At 46.7% G+C, this 22,095-nt stretch overlaps 1 protein-coding gene across 9 annotated transcripts in view; it reads left to right on the top strand.

The window, feature by feature from the left end:
- LOC308354676 (immunoglobulin lambda-1 light chain-like) overlaps positions 1 to 22,095 on the top strand; it is a gene marked incomplete at its 5' end in the record, with an annotated part of 1,188,495 nt that overhangs the window by 1,041,532 nt on the left and 124,868 nt on the right. For 2 of the 9 annotated variants that reach the window (XM_080822273.1, XM_080822271.1), the window contains 2 exons: positions 4,217 to 4,296; positions 4,680 to 4,975. The exons of the other annotated variants lie outside the window; for them this stretch is intronic. In XM_080822273.1, the coding sequence (XP_080678399.1) occupies positions 4,251 to 4,296; positions 4,680 to 4,975 (342 nt within the window). Of the gene's footprint in view, positions 1 to 4,216; positions 4,297 to 4,679; positions 4,976 to 22,095 lie in introns of those variants that run through there. 9 annotated transcript variants of the gene reach the window in all.

Raw genomic sequence — 22,095 nt, 5'->3', positions numbered from 1 at the left:
GAGAAACAGCATCGTGTATAGGACACATATTTATCGCAAATATCACCTCCTGCCAAATCTTGCCACAGTCCAACAAGGTGTTGCATGTGAATGGACAGTAAAAAAGTCTGTAAGAGGCCAGTAGTCCATCGTTCCATCCAGCTGTTTCGAATGTTGCGGAGCGTGGTAGAACCAGTGAATTCCACACTGTAGAATGTGTAGAACCACACATTCCGTAGCGTGCATCAGCACACTACAGTCCTTTTCTGAGGTGAAATGTGAGCTTTGGACAGAACCACACTGAATACTAGAACGTGGGTGAGGCATTCAGTAAGTCCAAGGGTCAGAGTTTGGGAAGAAGCACTGCAGTCAAAGAAAGCAAGTTCCCATCCAGAGTAAAGGTCTCTTCCACCGAGGACAGAGTGATCCCTTCCATGATGGAAGAGGTCTAATGTCATTCACCTGCCACCAGGCTCCCGGCTCATTCCTAAGGGAATGGTCTCATCCTGGGAACTCTGGGTTGGTCTCTGCTCTTGGAAGATTGGTCCCTCAGAAGTAGCCACAGTCATGTCAGCTTTATGAGTGGACAAACCTAGGGATTATCCCATGAATAACCTAAAAACTTGCAACATGGCCACTTTGCTATAGGCCCACTGGACAAGTTCAAGAGTAGATGCAAAAGAAAGCTAATCGCTGTCCCCAGACGTGTCACATTATCCGCCTGAGTATGAACACCATTTCCCTTTGAGGACTCACACTTCTGCGCATTCTCATGAATACAAATAGCTCTGTGTTCATTTGGGGTTGGGGTCTCCTCACATATCTCTTCCTCAAACATCTTTTACCACTTTCCTTTATTCCTCCCAAGGCTCTAGCCATCCAGCCAAACTGAGTCAGAGAACATAGGTTAGAAATAAGCCAGTCTGTCCTTCTCTCTGCCCAGGTGAAATAAATAAACTACTCTACTCAAATGGTGCCTTATTGAAAAATTGTCCATATTGTGCAGGGGTGTCCCAGATGAAGGCTGCAGGACTACGACTGTTAACTAGCACAGTGGGCTGCACATCATACAGGAACCTCTTAAACCAACCACAGTTTTTCCTCTGGATCAGCTGTTCATAGAATTGTCCCCACTGGGTCATAATTGTGCCAGGCAGAGCAAAGACAATGCAGTATGGGTTGGGGTCATGGCCATCAGGCCTTTTCCTCATGCACCTCCCCTGTGCCTTCAGGACCTGGGGAAGCCTGATCTCAAATTTGCCTCTTCTGTTTGATGATGGAGAGCTGCTGTGAATGCCCAATTCCATGGCATGGTTGATCTGATAACACAGTTTGCGCAGACAGCTCAATCACATAGTTACTTAGTGGCGAATTAGGAGCCTACAGTCTCTGTTAAGTTTCAGTAGCAAGCCAAAGTGTGTGCCAATTTTAGCTTTCTAAAAATACACATGCAAAAAAAAAAAATGGTAAGCTGCCATCTACTTCAGTTCTAGGAACAAAGTCTTTGATTGAAACCCGTGTGCTCTGTCAAAATGAGTCTGATTACTAACTTGGTCCTGCCATTCATTATGGTAACAACACACACCTCACCATTGGTGATAAAATGGAACTGCCTGTCTCCTAAACATGCAAAGATTCCCAAAACTGCAACTTTGGCACCCAATCCGGAGTTCAAAATCTCCAGAAAACATATCAGTATATATCATACATATGGGCATATATGTACACAAATACATCTCCAACATATACACAGCAGACACAATTAGTATATATGTGCACATGCACCCACACGTATATTCATATATATGTGTGTGTATCAGTATATGATAGAAAGGAGTGTGTGACAGGAATTGGATGTCATGTGTCACACACACACAGGTGAGCCATGGAGAAGCCACAGTGACTGTCAGCTACAAACGGGCTCCTGCTTCCCACTCAGTTTGCAGGGAGGCTCACACGGGGTTCCTCTTGTGACTCACCTTCCCTGGAAACATATAACAGGAGAATTCTAACACATCACACACACCTGCCCCAATTTTATAACCTATGGAAAAATATCTCTTGGAACTCAGCTAGCATAGAATCACAGACACCTAAGGTCCTCACTGTCCCCGCATCCTCTCACAAGCCAGACTCTTCCCCACAGGGACAGACTCCAAGCACACTTCAGTTCTTGTCCCTTTTTCCCATCCTGACAGCAGCCACACAGTCCCCTTGGCAGAGAAGCTTCCTCCAGCCTCTCCCCACACACGACAGGCCGGTCATTTTGTCTGATGTCATTTCATTCTCTGCACAATCCCAACACTGTCCAAGTTCTCCTATCATTTGAATAAATGATTGATTTGTATTAGTTATTATCCCCCACTGGACTGGAAGTTTTAATGCAACGTATGCCCGTATCAGTCGGAAGAATGAACATTCAAGCAGCTATTGTCCGGCAGACAGAAGTAAGTCCGAAGTCAGATGGTGGTTCTCCAGGTCCAGACAATTGCCTGAGGTCACAAATCCTCTCAGTGTATCTCCCACGATTGTGACTATGGAGACTTTGCTTTGTCTTGTTGTTGACAACAGACCTCAGGATGGCTGATGCAGCTCCAGCTATCACTCATGGGGACAAGAGAAAGAGCATTCATAAATCTAGTCAGATTCGTTCATTCACAGACAAAACTTCCCGGAAAGATCCCCAGAAGAATGACACATCTGTGGGCTAGCTCTGGGCCACAAGGTCAAGCTGATCTAGACAGAATTGAGAAATAGTGGGGCTTCTCAATGATTATAGAAGACAAGATGCAGGTAGATGGGGTTGGTGAAGGTGTGCTGTCTCACTAAAGCAACTGTGTCCCCTGTGCTGCTCTGCCCAAGGCAGGAACCCAAGAAAGACTTGTGTCTTCTTCGCACTGATTTCCCAGGATGAAACCTATGGAAGTCCAAGCTGGGTCTGAATAAGATTTTGTTGGTTGAGTGTCCTACTGTCTCTGTCCTTGGAGCAGGAGCTAAGATCAGAGTATGTGGTGGTCCAGCAGCCAGATCAAGTGAAACAGTCCCTGAGTTCTGTGTCTCCTGGTGTTCAGCCCCAAAACCACACAATCACCACCACCCCAGAGACATGAGGCCTGATACCTCAGATGGGTCCTGCCTCTTCTTCACAAGAGCCTCTTCCTATTGTCATGGATAATCTGACTTCTCGTACCTGGTCTTGTGGCTGGCAGGAGCCCCACAGACACAAGCAAATCCTTCCCTGGAGGATGCATGCCAGCAGTGCATGGATCAAGGGGAATCAGGAAGTGAGCAGTGGGTCATGAATCTCCACCTGGACAAAAGATTGCCCTGAACTTCCAGCTGCCGGTGTGGAGCGGCCACTAGGGGGCAGCAGAGATCACCTGGCAAAGCCTCAGGGATTCTAACTGGGAGGATTGCTTACCAGGACCTGAGACCAGAAGGTAAAGATACAGGTTTACTAAGCTATCACCTTTGACAGATGTAAAATTCTGACTCGGGGTCTTTCATCTCTATCCTGTGGAATTTGTCTCTGGTTCTAGCACATGTCCAGGACTTCATGATGCTCCAGCCACCCCCATTCCTGCTACACTCAGTCACTGTCAATCCTTGCTCAAGCCCTAGGTCTGTCCCTTTCAGGGAGGGCACCCTGGGGATACTGAGGAACAGCATCTATGACCTGCCCCAGGAGCTCTCCCTTGGCACAGACTCCTACAGCACATCAATGGCTCCCTAAAACTCCATGCGCACCTGGCAAGGGAGGAATTTTTTCCTGTTCTGATGTTCACAATATAAACCAGAAGTAGGACACACACTGACTTTGATCCTCTAGTACCGACAGAGGAACCATTCTATGATGGGTTCAGAAAATGCAGACAGACTCCACCTCACAGCTCAATTGTGACCATGCCTCCCCAGAGGCCAGGACAGGGCATGGAGAGGGATAGAGTTTGGATCCCAAACTACAGGAACACAGGGGGAAAGAGAATCAGCTGGGCTGAGGATGGGTTTGCAGGAGCTGCCCTCCCATCTCTGTGTCTCTTGGAGCTGAGCCCATTTCTCTGAGTGTGTGTGTGTGTGTGTGTGTGTGTGTGTGTGTGTGTCTTGTTAGTAGCTGAGCCCATTTCTAAAACCACAAGGCTCCTCAGCAGCAGTCCCTGAGCTCTGGCTCATTTGCATAACCAGCAGGTGTCTCCAGCAAGGGGATAAGAGGGGACTGGGAGGAACCCTGCCCAGCCATGAGCTTCAGGGAGCAAAATCAAGGGATTTGCGCCATGGCATGGACCCCTCTCCTCCTTGGATTCCTGGCTCACTGCACAGGTGCTGAGGCCAGGCTCACAACCCCTTATCCCTGGGTTCTGGGACACTCCTGGCCCTGACTCTGAGCTCAGCAGTGGACTGTCACTGGGGGACAAGATCTCAAGACCGTCCTTTGGGATGAGGGGCTAGTGGGGTGTAATCTCTTCCCCCTGTTGTCATTGGCTCCATCTGACTCCAAAAGGGCTGCACCTGCCCAGGGAAACTGGAGGAATAGTTCTCATTTGTTCAAAGGTTCTATCCACAAGGCTGGTGCAAGGGCCCCAGAACAAAGAGGACATCAGGGTGGGAATTATCTAGAGAATCACTGGGATTTAAACCAGGGGTGGTAGTGTCCAGGGGATGATGCTCTGGCTGGGACCTACCTCTCATCTTCTCTCTTGCAGGCTCCATGGCCTCATACGTGCTGACTCAACCACCCTCAATATCGGTGAACCTGGGACAGACGGCCAAGATCACGTGTGGGGGAAACAGCATTGGGGATAAATATGCTTACTGGTACCAGCAGAAGCCAAGACAGGCCCCTGTGCTGATTATCTATAAGGATAGCAACCGACCCTCAGGGATCCCTGACCGGTTCTCAGGCACCAACTCGGGGAACATGGCCACCCTGACCATCAGCGGGGCCCGTGCTGAGGACGAGGCTGACTATTACTGTCAGGTGTGGGACAGCAATGCTGATGCTCACAGTGACACAGACAGATAGGGAAGTGAGTCAAAAACCCCTTCCCTGTCTGTGTCACACTCTCCTCCAGCCCCAGGAGGCCTGTGCACAGAGCAGGGAGCACTTCTGGCCCAGGTCCCCTCACCTGAGATCCCCAGACCTTCCTCCCCATCCAGCCCTCCAGGCAGCTCTGCACAGGGAGATCAGGAGAGCATTTACAGCTGAGGCCACTAGGCTGCCAACTTCTTTGTGCCTGGGTGTCAACTGCAGACACAGGGCCTGGGCAGAAAAAGGACACAGGGAGACATTTGGCCAGTGGTCATGATCTCATCATTTCCACGTGGTGCTCTTGGGCTAATGCTCTCCCGACTGATCAGGATTACAGTTCAAATTGCTGCAGCTCATCTGAGTTCCTGAAGCTCTGGGGATATGAGAAGACCCTCCTCTACCAAAGTGGAACAGACGGGTACAGTAGACACTGAGGGGTCACCCTCATCCTCTCTTCTGGGCTCACACATGCACCCTGCTTCCTAGAGCCCCTGGCCACACACAGGGGAGCTCCTCACTAGAAACTGCTGCCAGTTCAGAGATCTGCTTAACCCCAGGTTTCTGTCCCTTCTCAGAGAAGTTCAGGTGAATGATCTCAGAGGCCCAGGACCCAAAGCGCTGCCTCTGGTTCAGATGTCCTGAAAAGTCCCAGCTGGAGAGCTCCCTGAAGGAAGGAGGCTCATCGGATGGCTCACTCTCTGTGGGTCACTCTCCTTCTGCCCAGGCGGATTTCCCTTTTCCTTCCAAGTTTTTACACATGCACTTCCCTATCTCAGGGTCTGCTTCCAGGAACCCAATCTGAGATGGCCAGAGTCCTGGAGACAGTCCTCAGGAAACAGAGGGGGCCACTGTATATATCCACAAAGCTGGGATGCCTCCCCCAAATCCACAAGGTCATGTCCAGTCTACACCCGATGAGATCCTTTCTTCTGTTTCTATACAAGGAGAAAAGATGTAGACACACTAGGTGCTCTGGGTTCTGACAGATAGTTGGAGAGTCACATCTATCCTGATGGTGAATGAGTGACATTGGAACAGTTGCCTCCTCCTCCACAGTGGCCAGAAAATATTCATCTATGGGAGTGACACACACAAGGAGTGCTCTCTCAATTCTACCCCCTGACACACACACATTTTGCCCAAGAAGCCTTCTTTACATGCACCCTACCCAGAAATACGGACAGAAAACTATTTTATGAAATGTAGTCCAGTCTCTTGATGCTGACACATGAGAAGCCACCAGAGTCCCACCTTGTCCTCATGAAATCCACTAGATCCACACAAACCACAGTCTGCAAAGAAAGGGAATATCAGTAATCTTTCTACCACTTGATAATATGCAACTATCCCATGACAATCACAAATAGGTTCTTTCTCCCATAAGAGGAAACAAAACACACTTTTGTCTACTAGGGATATTTATTTTTGTCCCACATGATTTGATATCCTAAATGTTAACATTGAGATAGACTCTTTCCGACCATTAGCACACCTGATATGAGATGATAATGGGATGAGACAGGTGGAGAAAACATAAACGTATGATTACTATGTATCCAAACACATTCCTACAACATAAGGAGAAATATGTGTTATTTGCATGCTCATTTCTGCCACTACACTGTATTCAGAGAAGGGCAACTATAACGACTTTCTTCACCACCCACCCCTCCATCCCCTTTCCTCAGGAAAATTCCTGAGCTAGTCCTCATCCCAGCCAGTTGGGAGGACTAAACCTTCATTCAGGAACATTGGTCTATTATCAGACATGCTGGATTAATCTGTGGCACATTCGTGACTGTAACCACAAACCAGGGACTCCTAGGGGATCTCCTGAATCCATACATACCGCCCTTTGCCTCACTTGTGCAGTAGGCACCCAGGTCCCCTGTGACAGTCACCATGAATCACCCCAGCCAGTGCCCTCACATTTATCCTGATTCACTCCCAGGAGGTGCTGAAAGAAATGAGGCTCTGACTCTGCTCACAGAGCTGTGCAGTCAGTATGCCCCGGGGGATCACCATCCACAGCACACAGTCCATATGGCTGGTGAAAGTGTCCATTCTGAAACAACTTTTCAGATCATATTGTATCTGGAATTTAATCCAAGCTCCCTTACCCACAGTAGGTCAGTGTAGCCCCATGTCCCAGGTGGCCAAGTAGGACCTAGGGAGATAAGAAGAAGAGAGATTTTCTACAGTACTTAGACCCCCACACTGTGAAGCACAGTGAGCACACAGTCCTGGGGGATGGGGAATGGGTTGCTCCCCAAGATGTAGATGAGCTGCAGCTGGACTGGGTGAGGCCCAGGCATCTACAGGTGGGACAGCTCCCCAGTGAGCCTGTGGTGGTTCTCCTCCAAGTACCCCTCTCTGAGCGGTTTCACTCCTGCTCTGCTGCTGCTCGCAACCGAGGTGAGAGGCCCACAGGGAGGCATAGTGGGAGGCAGAAGTGCCCTGAGCTCCCTCCCAGTCAGAGTCCATGGGGTCAGGACCTGCACTCACCGTGTCCACATCACCCCCTCCCTTCACAGGGCTGTGACAGTCACTTCTGACTCAGCTGTCTTCCTCCAGCACCACTTCCTCTCCTCTCTTACAGGCTCTGTGCCTCCCCTGACCTGCTGCCGACTCCCTCCATGTCAGTGGCCCTAATCAGGCCCATGAGCTCAGGCATGAACACGCCTCTTGGCAGTAGCAGAACCCAAGCCTGGTCCCCCAGCTGGTATATACACAGATGTGAGCGATCATCCAGGGCTGATTCTGAGGATGGAACATAGGTAAGTGGCCCCCTGAGCATGACCAGGACTGAGAGCAAGGACTAGACTGACCATTGCTGGGCTACTTAATGTACCATTAGGAGTGCCTGGCACTGACTCATGTGACATAGAAGGATGGGGGATGGGACATGAACCAACCTGCCATGGTCTGGCTCTTACTCTCACCTGTCCTCTGAGCAGCTGCTGGTCAGGCCTAAGAGCATGATTCCTTCCTAGTCCCGGCCTGGACCCTGAAGGATGGGAGACTAGCAGGTTCCCTGTCCTCAGGTCTGTGTTAACCCTACTGAACAGTGGCAGAGTGGTGGGCTCTTGCATGGGAACTATAGCCAGGCTTCAGAGTAGATAATACAGATTTGGAGTGTCATTATACATCATGTGGGCCCCAGATGGAATCACGTGTCACTCTGGAGGGAAGACAGCTGTATCAGAAAGCACAGCCCTGTGGGAATTTCCCTTCTCCTTGGGTACAAGCACCTGGATGGGCCCCAGTGGCTCTGTGACTCCTTGCTTTCCTGGATGAGGTTTTCAACAACCTACAAGGCTGCCCAAAGCTTCCTGAGGAGGGGACCAGGCCCTGCTGCTCCAGGCGCTTCCCTTCTTTAGGTTTTACAGAAATTGAGGAGGAAGAGCAGACACCACCTTGGGGCCCACCTGGAGACCTTCTCCTGGCACCACTGTCCACCCACTGCCCCAGGTCATCTGCACCAGGCAAGTCTGACCCTTAGCTGACCTCTGACCCACATGGACTCACACCCATCCCCGTGTGACCCTGTGCGGTGGCCCCGGCTACATTAGGGCCTTACTGTAGCTCTGAGGGAAAGGTCTTTTCCAGTATTTGAAGAGATTTGTATTATAAGTTCAATATCTTTCCATGATTCTTTGACCTCTGATTTTGAAATTGATTTTTAGAGCAATTGCATGAGGTCCAAGAAATAGAGGAGGAATTTACTAAGAAGGAAGAGCAGAAGCTTCCGCCATTTCCACCCTGGCTTGTGTTAGAAGGATACCTTCCTGGGAGTGGGAGACACAGAAGTGAGATTATTTTCTCCTCACAAAAGAATGGAGAGTACAAATGGAATCTTTCATCTAAATTTTACTTGATGACCTGATCAATCAGAAACAGGATCTTTGGTGGGAAACTCTATGGCCAAAACAATCATTCCATGGATTTTTCAGGTGAAAGGATCATGAAAAGGTCCCTCTAGAGAATCACAATCTGGAGATTCCCACCAGAGGCTTCTTCATCAACAGGACAATGAAGAGCCTGGCACCTCCCTCCCTGGTCAGCGGGGAGGTCACTGTGGCCACGTGCAGCAGCGCCCCCACAGGCAGCTGGCAGCACTGAGAGCATAAGCTGTCTCCTTCAGGACCTGGACCATTCTGGCTGAGGTTGTCCCACATCCCTTCCCAGTCTGAGCAGCCTTCCTCACCTGCTGCAGAGGACTCCTGCTGCCTTGCACCTGCCAGCTTCTGCTCTCTCTCTCCCTCTCTGGTGATGGGGACCTACACTCCTGTCCCTGCCCTCCTTTCCCTGTCAGGTGCCCCGTTCCATCATGTTACTGCTCAGGAAAGCAGTGACAGGTCATCCACATGGGACAAGACAGGGGACTGGACCGGAGCAGGTAAAGCCCCTTAGTCACCCTGTGTCTACAGCTGGATAAGACAGGAAGGGAAGAATAGCAGCTACTACCCTGATTGTCCTCAGCCCCCATGTGACCTAAGGTGAAACGGGGCTGGTCTGAACCCACCTTGTGTCAAACTTGTCCCCACTTCAACAACTTCTTCCTAGAGGCCCCTCTACATGCCCAGCAGCTTCCCCGAGGACCTGATTTATTACCTGGAAATTACCTCTTACCACACCTGACACATCCCTCTGTGCCCAGAATGCTCACCTTAGGAGAAAAGTCCACATGAGCCCTGAACTGGGTGGGAATCCCAGGTCCCTTAGGTTCCCCACCTTCCTTCAGATGCTCTACAATGGTCCCCAAGGGCACTGGCTGCACTTTTCCCACTGGTGTCTCACTACCTCTTTCTTCTTCCTGACCCGAGAGCAGCTCCTGGACTCCCTCTTCAGGATGGGCCCTGACCTCTGATCATGGAGCAGCCTGCCTGTTCGGTTCTGTCTCATCTCTGGATCCATGTTCTCCAGCACAGAACTCACCACTAATGTTTTGGTCCCCATTCCGCCAGGAAGTCTTGTCCACTGCAAGAAAACACTGATGAATAGCAGAGAAGAGTGGATCTTACTTTCCTCACAAAGAGAAGTATGAGGTACGAAGGTTGTTGTTTGCTGGGGGCTCACCAATTCCATGAGCGACCACAGTCTCACTAGTGTTCCCTCCCCTTAACCCCACAATGTTGGTTTTGCTTCCATTCGTATTGACGATGCACCCCACGGAGTGCTCAGCTCCAGCTCCTAACCCATGTTCCTCAGGAAAGGTGCTGCTGAGTCCCATCACTTCCTTCCTTCGTGACAGCAAGCTTCTTGAGAATATCCACCCATTTCCTTACATCCATGGTCCACACTGGGCCACATGGTCAAGCCTGGCTGCCAGGGACCTAAAGAAAGCAAGCTTCTGACTTTCGATTAGATGTAGGTGACAATGTACAGGTAGAAAGGAGTCTAGTCTCCCACCTGGGTCTGCACACCAGTGTGTCTATTATTGGGCCTCACACCCAAGATGGAAAGCCCTGAGAGCAGATTCTGTGTCTTCTTTGAGTCAACACATCAGGGGGAATGTGCAAGACAAAGTGGGTAAGAATACACGTTTTTTAGGGGATGTTCTCTTGTCTTTTTGGGGATTGAAATGCCATTGCCCCCCTGTCGGTGCTGCATGCACAGCTACATCAGGGAGAACCAGCCCCTGAGTTCTGTGTGCTCCAGCGCCAAGCCCCGGGACCACCTGCATGACCTCCACCACCCCAGGGACATCTATGGGGATGTGTCAGGAGGGCCTTGCCTCTTCAGTCTCTAATAGGACTCTTCATGACTCATCTGAGCCTGTCATGGAGGGTCTATGGCTGGCACAGGCCACATGGTGAAGAGGGTTTCCTCCCTTCTGGTCAGCACTTCGTGGATCAGGGAATCAAAGCTTGATCTGTGGATTCTGAATCTAAACCTGGACAGAGGACACCCTTGTACCTCCAGCAGCCAGCATGCAACAGCCACCAGGGGGCAGCAGAGGTCACCTGGGAAAGACACAGGACAAGGAGAGGGTCTGGGCATCAGGGGCTCTAACATGCAGGGACTAGTATCAGGACCTATCACCTGAAGGAAAGGAGTCCGTTTCCTAGAGAATCCTACTTCACATTGATTTCCAAATCTCGCTGGCTCCAGGTCTCTTAGATTTGTCTTTTCTGGATTTTCTTACTCTTCTGGCACAGGCACTACAACTGTATTTCACGAGCCCATGGCAAAACACGGACACCGTCCAGTGTTTTTGCCACAACTATTCTATAATTGCCTGTCAGCACATTGGGAACACTGAGGCACAGCATCTCTGTAGTGCCTCGGGAGCTCACATCAAGGACAGAACCTTACAGAATTGCAGGGACTCCTGGAATACAGCATATGCCCTTGGCAAGGGTGACTTTTAATGGGTTCTGCCTCTCAGGAGCTGTGCTTGGGTTAGGATGCTACCCCTATCTTTGCCTTCTCATTTCACCGTAGAAAAGGTTCATAATATTCAGACTGACCTCACCTCTGAGTACTGCTATGGCCAGACCTACCCAGAAACCGAGGCAGGACATAGTCCGGGATAGAGGTATCATCCCCAGATATGGGACCAACAGTTGAAGGAGAATATCTTGGGCCAATGGTTGGGTCTGCAGATGCTGCTCCCCTCTGTGCTGTGCCCTTCTCTGAAACCACAAAGCTCCACAGCAGCTCCCCTGAACCATGGCTGTTTTGCATAACCAGCAGATGTTTCCAGAAAATGAACAAAAGTGACCTGTGTGGGTAAACCTACCAACTTGGGCCCTGGGGAGCAGAACTGGGCCACCTCTACCACAGCCTGAACCCCTGTCCTCTGCAACCTCCTGTCTCTATGCAGAGATACTAAACCCATGATCACACAGCTCCGGCCCCACAGATAGGAAAAGTCTGGACCTGATTCTGATCTCAGCTGGGGGCTACCCATGGTGGGCAGGATACTCATGATCTTCCTGCAGCATAAGGGGCTCATGGGCTAATACCAGAAGGACTATGATCACTGGATCTCCAGGACTATCCCTGCCAAGAGAAAAGGGGTGGGGAGTTCCATTACATCACAGACTCCATTCCTCTGTCAGGCCTATGGGCTCTTGGGACTGAGACTGGGCTGAAGAGGCACCCTGTGTTCCCACAGAATTCTTGGAGCTCAGTCTAGGCTAGGTAGCTAGGAGTATGTCCTAAGAATGGGTCTGTGTATTCTAAAACACCTCTCGTATTTTCTCTTCCAGGATCCTTGGCCTCCTACCTCCTTATCAGCCTCTCTCAGTGTTGGTGACTGTCGGACAGACAGGATCACCTGTGGGGGAAACAACATTGGAAGGAAAGATGGTCCGGGGTACCAGCAAAGCTAGCCCAGGACCCCCTGAAGATTATGTATGATGATAGCAACTGGGACTAAGGCATCCTTGACCGATTCTCCAACTCCAACTCGGGAACATGGCCACCCTGACCATCAGTGGGGCCATGGCTGAGGATGAGGCTGAATATTACTGTCAGTCATTGAACCACAGTGGTAATGCTCACAGTGACACAGGCAGGCAGGGAAGTGAGACACAAACCCCTTCTGCATCTGTGTCACACTCTCCTCCAACCCCAGGAGGCCTGTGCACAGAGCAGTGTGCAGGTCTGACCCAGGTCCCCACATCTGAGGTCCCCTGAGATCCCACTCCACCCAGCCCACCATTTAGGTTCTGGGCAGGGGGATGGCAGAGGAAATGTACACAGATATTAAAACTACGTTTCCCCTGGGACTGCAATGAAGGAAGGACTAAACCGGTAAGAAGAAGAAATGGAGATATTTTTTAAGGAACAAAATTTTTTAAAGTCCTAAAATGAAAATTACATGATCAGAAATACGCAGGTGAGATTGTCAGCAGATCTGATGATACAAAAGCAAAGATTAGTGAGCTTGAATACGTGGCCACAAAACTATTAAACCTGAAACGGAGATAGTAAAGCTGGAAAAAAATGAGTAATGCCTGTGCCTAAGATAACTTCTTGCAGCATAAAGTGTGTGACTGGGGCAACTAGAGGAGAGAAGATGGGGAGCCCGTGGTTAATAAAAAAAAATTTCCAGAGATAATAGCCAAAAATATTCAAAACGTGGTGGACACATAAACCAATATATATTCAAGAAGCTCAGTGAACAAGAGAGATAGCACAGCACACATGGTAATCAAACTTGTAAAGAGCAGCGATGCAGACACTCTCATAGCCAGAGAAGATAACGTTGTTCTGTATAGAGAACCAGCATCCTGGTGGGAGCCCATTTCTCATTACAAGCTGTGTGAGCAAGAAAATAGAGGAGTAATGACTAAAAATACTAAAAGAAGAAAACCTATAAACTTTGATCTCTACCCAGTGAAAATGTCATTGAAGAATGAAGACAAAATAAAACTTTTCAGCCTGCAAGCCTCACAGAACTGATCACCCACACACTTTCCCTACAAGTAATAGTAAAGGATGCCCCATAGGAACAATGACAGAGAGAAATGTAACTCTATGAAAAGATATTTTTTTAGAAAATCAGATATCAGCCCTATAGCTCAGGGGTTAGAGCACTGGTCTTGTAAAAAACCAGATGTCAGAGCTATATGGATGAATAGAAAACATGTATAACTTAATGTCTGTAAAAATAGTCGATTATTTAAGTGGAAATAATAGCAATACATTTTGATTTATAATGGTTGTAAAAACCAAAATATATGACAATATTAGCAAAAATGATGGGAAAAGAAAAATCATGTTATCACATTCTTATTGTACCTAAGGATGACTTTGTGCCATGAGGTAGTTTCATATGTTAGGAAGTGAGGATTTCCATGCCGAAATAAGACATTAAAATCAAAATATTTGAACCAGGGGCGCCTGGGTGGCTCAGTGGGTTAAAGCCTCTGCCTTCGACTCGGGCCATGATTCCAGAGTTCTGGGATCGAGCCCCACATCGGGCTCTCTGCCCAGCAGGGAGCCTGCTTCCTCCTCTCTCTCTGCCTGCCTCTCTGCCTACTTGCGATCTGTATCTGTCAAATAAATAAATAAAATCTTTAAAAAATATATATTTGAACCACAAAGAGTAAGAGCTGTTAGAGTACCTTCTTTAGGATTCTCCAGAGAACATGGATCCAATAGGACATGTATCTCATAAACACCTGCATGTATATTCATATGTTACACAGAGAGATACAAAGGAGGAGAGAGAGAGAGATGGATAGAAACTTATGTTAACAAACAAGCCATGCATGGATGCCTGGGTGGCTCAGTTGGTTAAGCGACTGCCTTCAGCTCAGCTCATGATCAGGGTCCTGGGACTGAGCTCTGAGTCAGGCTCCTGCTAAGTGGGGAGCCTGCATCTCCCCGTCTTTTGCTTCTCTGTCTCTCTCACACATAAATAAATAAATAAATAAATAAATAAATAAATAAAATCTTAAAAAAAAAAAAAAATAAGCAGCCATAGTGACAGACTCCCTGCACCAGAGGAAGGAAGAAAAGGATTCCAGTGGATTTTGCTTTGTATGAAATGTCAGTGAGAGACAGTGGATTAACATTTTTGCTGAAAAGGGGAAAAAACAGTTCTTCACTCGGGGAAAATATCCTTCAAACATGACGTCTAAATAAAAAATGACCACAATAATCAAATACACAAAAACTGACACGATTGCTCATGAGCAGACCCAAAATACAAGCAGTAAGTGGATATTCCTCAGGGTGCCTGAGTGGCTCAGTTGGTTAAGCATCTGACTCTGGCTAGGGTCATGATCCCAAGGTCCTGGGATCAAGCCCTGCGGCTGACACCATGGTCAGCAGGGAGCCTGCTACTCCCTCTCCTGCTGCCCCTGCTTGTGTTCTCTCTCTCTGTCAAATAAATTTAAAAAAAAAATTTAAAAAAGGACATTCCTCAGGCACAGGAGGTGATTCCAGGAAGAGTCTGAATCTACAAAAGCAATGTAAGGGATGCCTGGGTGGCTCAGTTGGTTAAGTGTCTTCCTTCGGCTCAGGTCACGATCCCATGCTCCTGGGATCCAGTCCTGTATCAGGCTTCTTGCTCACCAGGGAGCCTGCTTCTCCCTAGCTTGCCACTCCCCCTGCTTGTGTGTTCCCTTTCTCTCCCTCTCTCTCTATCTTTAGCAAATAAATAAAATCTTTTTACAAAATCAATGCAAACATCAGAAATGCTAACTAAAGGTGATGAGGGAGCAGGAGGCTGGCTGAGGACAAAGCAAAAGCTGGCACCTTGCACCCCCTCTCCATCCGCTCCCCTCCCCTCGGTAATATATGTGACATTCCTCAGGCACCTCTAACTGCCCTAAAAGAGAAACAAATAGTTAACTTGCTGAGATCACAATCCTGCAAGGCAGGAGTCTCCCTTGGTTTACAAATGTCCTTGAGATTTACAACAAAGAAGTTACCTTATAGCCCAATTTCCAGAGGCACATAACTCCTTTCCTCAAGCCCTAACATCATCCTCCCCTCCATAAAAACTGAAGGAGGCTGAGGTGGAAGGATAAGTAAATAAAGTTAAATTTCTTCTAAACCTAAATCTCACTACCAAGGACCCTTGATAGCAGGAATGTGACTTTCCACCAGGAGACTCCCAATTGTCTTTATGTTAGTGCCTCATTAGAGGGAAAATGGCCTTGGCTTGATAGTAACCAGGACTTCAATATCTTGACAGTCTTCTTTACCCTGATAGCCCTTCTGAACACCCCCTTTGTCCTCACCTACCTAACTCCTGTGTATATAACCAGCCACTCTTCACATCCCCGGGGCAGCAGCTCTTCCTGCCCAAGGGTCCTGTCCCCGTGCTTTAATAAACCACCATTTTGTACCAAAGATGTCTCAAGAATTCTTTCTTGGTCATCTGCTCCGGACCTCAGACCACCGAACCTCACTTAGGTTCTAGAACTTCATCAAAGGGACAAATACTAAGACTCTTTCATTATCTAATCTCTTTAAAAGATTCATCACTGCAAAGCAGGAAAAAATATCCAATAAAAAAAAAAAGACAGGGGGGAGGAGTCAAGATGGCGGAGAAGTAGCAGGCTGAGACGACATCGGGTAGCAGGAGATCAGCTAGATAGCTTATCTAACCATTGTGAACACCTATAAATCCAACGGGAAATCGAAGAGAAGAAGAGCAACAATCCCAGAAACAGAAAATCGATCACTTTCTGAAAGGTAGGACCTGCGGAGAAGTGAATCCAAAGCGACGGGAAGATAGACCCCGGGGGGAGGGGCCGGCACCCGGCAAGCGGCGGAGCGACGGAGCACAAAATCGGGACTTTTAAAAGTCGGCTCCAGTGGGAGACATCGCTCCAGAGGCTAAACTGGGGGGAAACCCAGGCGGGGTCAGCATAACCCCAGGACCCGCGGGGTCACAGAAGGACTGGGGGTGTCTGAGTGCCGCAGAGCTCGCAGGTATTAGAGCGGGGAAGCCGGCTATAGCGACAAAGCCGAGGAGTGAGCTCTAAGCCCGGGGTTACCCTGTGCCGGTCGCAGGCTGGGTGGGCTCGGAGCGCGGCCGGAGGCCACGGAGACAAAAGCGACCCGGCGCTTTTCTCCAGCTCCAACAATTGACTGCTTTCCTCGAGGCGCGACCGCAAGCCAGGGAGGCGGGGCTATTGGGCGCTTTGCTCTGAGAGTGCACTGAGGAGCGGAACCCCAAGCTCTCGGCTCCTCCGGGCCGAGAGATTGGGAGGCCGCCATCTTCATTCCCGTCCTCCGGAACTCTACGGAAAGCGCTCAGGGAACAAAAGCTCCCGAAAGCGAACCCGAGCGGATTACTTAGCCCGGCCCCTGGCAAGGGCGGTGCAATTCCGCCTGCGGCAAAGACACTTGAGAATCACTACAACAGGCCCCTCCCCCAAGAAGATCAACAAGAAACCATCCAAAACCAACTTCAGTCACCAAGAACAGCGGAATTCCACAGCAGGAGAAAGCAAATCCTACCTGGACAAAATGACAAGGCGGAAAAACTCACCTCAAAAAAAAGAACAAGAGGCCGTACCGAAGGCTGGAGACCTAATCAATACAGACATAGGTAGCATGACAGATCTAGAGTTCAGAATGACAATTCTCAAGGTTCTAGCCGGGCTCGAAAAAGGCATAGAAGATATTAGAGAAACCCTCTCCGGAGAGATAAAAGCCCTTTCTGGAGAAATAAAAGAACTAAAATCTAACCAAGTTGAAATAAAAAAAGCTATTCATGAGGTGCAATCAAAAATGGAAGCTCTCACTGCCAGGATAAATGAGGCAGAAGAAAGAATTAGTGACATAGAAGACCAAATGACAGAGAATAAAGAAGCTGAGCAAAAGAGAGACAAACAACTACTGGAACACGAGGAGAGGATTCGAGAGATAAGTGACACCATAAGACGACACAACATTAGAATAATTGGGATTCCAGAAGAAGAAGAAAGAGAGAGGGGAGCAGAAGGTATATTGGAGACAATTATTGGAGAGAATTTCCCTAATATGGCAAAGGGAACAAACATCAAAATCCAGGAGATGCTAAGAACGCCCCTCAAAATCAATAAAAATAGGTCCACACCTCGTCACCTGATAGTAAAATTTACAAGTCTTAGCGACAAAGAGAAAATCCTGAAAGCAGCCCGGGAAAAGAAGTCTGTAACATACAAGGGTAAAAACATTAGATTGGCAGCGGACCTATCCACAGAGACCTGGCAGGCCAGAAAGAACTGGCATGATATATTCAGAGCACTAAACGAGAAAAACATGCAGCCAAGAATACTATATCCGGCTAGGCTATCATTGAAAATAGAAGGAGAGATAAAGAGCTTCCAGGACAAACAAAAGCTGAAAGAATTTGCAAACACCAAACCAGCTCTACAGGAAATATTGAAAGGGGTCCTCTAAGCAAAGAGAGACCCTAAAAGTAGTAGATCAGAAAGAAACAGAAACAATATACAGTAACAATCATCTTACAGGCAATACAATGGCACTAAATTCATATCTCTCAATAGTTACCCTGAATGTTAATGGGCTCAATGCCCCAATCAAAAGACACAGGGTATCAGAATGGATAAAAAAACAAAACCCATCCATATGCTGCCTACAAGAAACTCATTTTAGACCCGAAGACACCTCCAGATTTAAAGTGAGGGGGTGGAAAACAATGTACCATGCTAATGGACATCAGAAGAAAGCTGGGGTGGCAATCCTTATATCAGATCAATTAGATTTTAAGCCAAAGACTATAATAAGAGATGAGGAAGGACACTATATCATACTCAAAGGGTCTGTCCAACAAGAAGATCTAACAATCTTAAATATCTATGCCCCTAACATGGGAGCAGCCAACTATATAAACCAATTAATAACAAAATCAAAGAAATACATCGACAGTAATACAATAATAGCAGGGGACTTTAACACTCCCCTCACTGAAATGGACAGATCATCTAAGCAAAAGATCAACAAGGAAATAAAGGCCCTAAATGACACACTGGACCAGATGGACATCACAGATATATTCAGAACATTCCATCCCAAAGCAACAGAATATACATTCTTCTCTAGTGCACATGGAACATTCTCCAGAATAGACCACATCCTGGGTCATAAATCAGGTCTCAATCGGTACCAAAAGATCGAGATCATTCCCTGCATATTTTCAGACCACAATGCTCTGAAGCTCGAACTCAATCACAAGAGGAAATTTGGAAAGAACGCAAATACATGGAGACTAAACAGCATCCTTCTAAAAAATGAATGGGTCAACCAGGAAATTAAAGAAGAATTGAAAAAATTCATGGAAACAAATGATAATGAAAACACAACAGTTCAAAATCTGTGGGACACAACAAAGGCAGTCCTGAGAGGAAAATATATAGCAGTGCAAGCCTTTCTCAAGAAACAAGAAAGGTCTCAAATACACAACCTAACCCTACACCTAAAGGAGCTGGAGAGAGAACAACAAAGAAAGCCTAAACCCAGCAGGAGAAGAGAAATCATAAAGATCAGAGCAGAAATCAATGAAATAGAAACTAAAAAAACAATAGAACAAATCAACAAAACTAGGAGCTGGTTCTTTGAAAGAATTAATAAGATTGATAAGCCCCTGGCCAGACTTATCAAAAAGAAAAGAGAAAGGACGCAAATAAATAAAATCATGAATGAAAGAGGAGAGATCACAACCAACACCAAAGAAATACAAACAATTATAAGAACATACTACGAGCAACTCTATGGCAACAAATTTGACAACCTGGAAGAAATGGATACATTTCTAGAGATGTATAAACTACCACAACTGAACCAGGAAGAAATAGATAACCTGAACAGACCCATAACCAGTAAAGAGATTGAAACAGTCATCAAAAATCTCCAAACAAACAAAAGTCCAGGACCAGACGGCTTCCCAGGGGAATTCTACCAAACATTTAAAGAAGAATTAATTCCTATTCTCCTGAAACTGTTCCAAAAAATAGAAATGGAAGGAAAACTTCCAAACTCATTCTATGAGGCCAGCATCACCTTGATCCCAAAACCAGACAAGGATCCCACCAAAAAAGAGAATTACAGACCAATATCCTTGATGAACACAGATGCGAAAATTCTCACCAAAATACTGGCCAATAGGATCCAACAGTACATTAAAAGGATTATTCACCACGACCAAGTGGGATTTATTCCAGGGCTGCAAGGTTGGTTCAACATCCGCAAATCCATCAATGTGATACAATACATTAATAAAAGAAAGAGTAAGAACCATATGATACTCTCAATAGATGCTGAAAAAGCATTTGACAAAGTGCAGCATCCCTTCCTGATTAAAACTCTTCAAAGTGTAGGGATAGAAGGCACATACCTCAATATTATCAAAGCCATCTATGAAAAACCCACCGCAAATATCATTCTCAATGGAGAAAAACTGAAAGCTTTTCCGCTAAGGTCAGGAACACGGCAGGGATGTCCGTTATCACCACTGCTGTTCAACATAGTACTAGAAGTCCTAGCCTCAGCAATCAGACAACAAAAAGAAATTAAAGGCATCCAAATCGGCAAAGAAGAAGTCAAACTATCACTCTTTGCAGATGATATGATACTATATGTGGAAAACCCAAAAGGCTCCACTCCAAAACTGCTAGAACTTATACAGGAATTCAGTAAAGTGTCAGGATATAAAGTCAATGCACAGAAATCAGTCGCATTTCTTTACACTAACAACAAGACAGAAGAAAGAGAAATTGAGGAGTCAGTCCCATTTACAATCGTACCCAAAACCATAAGATACCTAGGAATAAATCTAACCAAAGAGGCAAAGAATCTATACTCAGAAAACTATAAAGTACTCATGAAAGAAATTGAGGAAGACACAAAGAAATGGAAAAATATTCCATGCTCATGGATTGGAAGAACAAATATTGTGAAAATGTCTATTTTACCTAAAGCAATCTACACATTTAATGCAATCCCTATCAAAATCCCATCCATTTTTTTTAAAGAAATAGAACAAATAATCCTAAAATTTATATGGAACCAGAAAAGACCTCGAATAGCCAAAGGAATATTGAAAAAGAAAGCCAAAGTCGGTGGTATCACAATTCCAGACTTCAAGCTCTATTACAAAGCTGTCATCATCAAGACAGTATGGTACTGGCACAAAAACAGACATATAGACCAATGGAACAGAATAGAGAGCCCAGAAATAGACCCTCAACTCTATGGTCAACTAATCTTCGACAAAGCAGGAAAGAATATCCAATGGAAAAAAGACAGCCTCTTCAACAAATGGTGCTGGGAAAATTGGACAGCCACATGCAGAAAAATGAAATTGGACTATTTCCTTACACCACACACGAAAATAGACTCAAAGTGGATGAAGGACCTCAATGTGCGAAAGGAATCTATCAAAATCCTTGAGGAGAATGCAGGCAGCAACCTCTTTGACCTCCACCGCAGCAACTTCTTCCTAGGAACATCGTCAAAGGCAACAGAAGCAAGGGCAAAAATGAACTATTGGGATTTCATCAAGATCAAAAGCTTTTGCACAGCAAAGGAAACAGTTAACAAAACCAAAAGACAACTGACAGAATGGGAGAAGATATTTGCAAACGACATATCAGATAAAGGGCTCGTATCCAAAATCTATAAAGAGCTTATCAAACTCAATACCCAAAGAACAAATGATCCAGTCAAGAAATGGGCAGAGGACATGAACAGACATTTCTGCAAGGAAGACATCCAGATGGCCAACAGACACATGAAAAAATGCTCCACATCACTCGGCATCAGGGAAATACAAATCAAAACCACAATGAGATACCACCTCACACCAGTCAGAATGGCTAAAATTAACAAGTCAAGAAATGACAGATGCTGGCGAGGATGCGGAGAGAGGGGAACCCTCCTACACTGTTGGTGGGAATGCAAGCTGGTGCAACCACTCTGGAAAACAGTGTGGAGGTTCCTCAAAAAACTGAAAATAGAGCTACCCTACGACCCAGCAATTGCACTCCTGGGTATATATCCTAAAGATACAAACGTGGTGCTCCGAAGGGGCACGTGCACCCGAATGTTTATAGCAGCAATGTCCACAATAGCCAAACTGTGGAAAGCGCCTAGATGTCCATCAACAGATGAATGGATCAAGAAGATGTGGTATATATACACAATGGAATACTATGCAGCCATCAAAAGACATGAAATCTTGCCATTTGCGACGACGTGGATGGAACTAGAGGGTATCATGCTTAGCGAAATAAGTCAATCGGAGAAATATAACTATCATATGATCTCTTTGATATGAGGAAGTGGAGATGCAAGGTGGGGGGGTTTGGGGGGAGGTAGGAAAAGAAAAAATGAAAAGATGGGATTGGGAGGGAGACAAACCATAAAAGACTCAATCTCAAGAAACAGACTGAGGGTTGCGGGGGGGAAGGGGGATGGGAGAGGGTGGTGGGGAAATGGACATTGGGGAGGGTATGTGCTATGATGAGTGCTGTGAAATGTGTAAACCAGACGATTCACAGACCTGTACCCCTGGGGATAAAAATACATTATATGTTTATTAAAATAAAAAAATTAAAAAAAAAAAAAAAAAAAAAAAAGACAGTCACTTCAATAAATGGTGCTGGGGATAT

Source organism: Martes martes (assembly GCF_963455335.1).
Source record: "Martes martes genome assembly, chromosome: 13".
Classification (NCBI taxonomy): Eukaryota; Metazoa; Chordata; class Mammalia; order Carnivora; family Mustelidae; genus Martes; species Martes martes.
The sequence above is the reverse complement of the archived record's forward strand: the minus strand, read 5'-3'. Positions and strand labels throughout refer to the sequence as shown.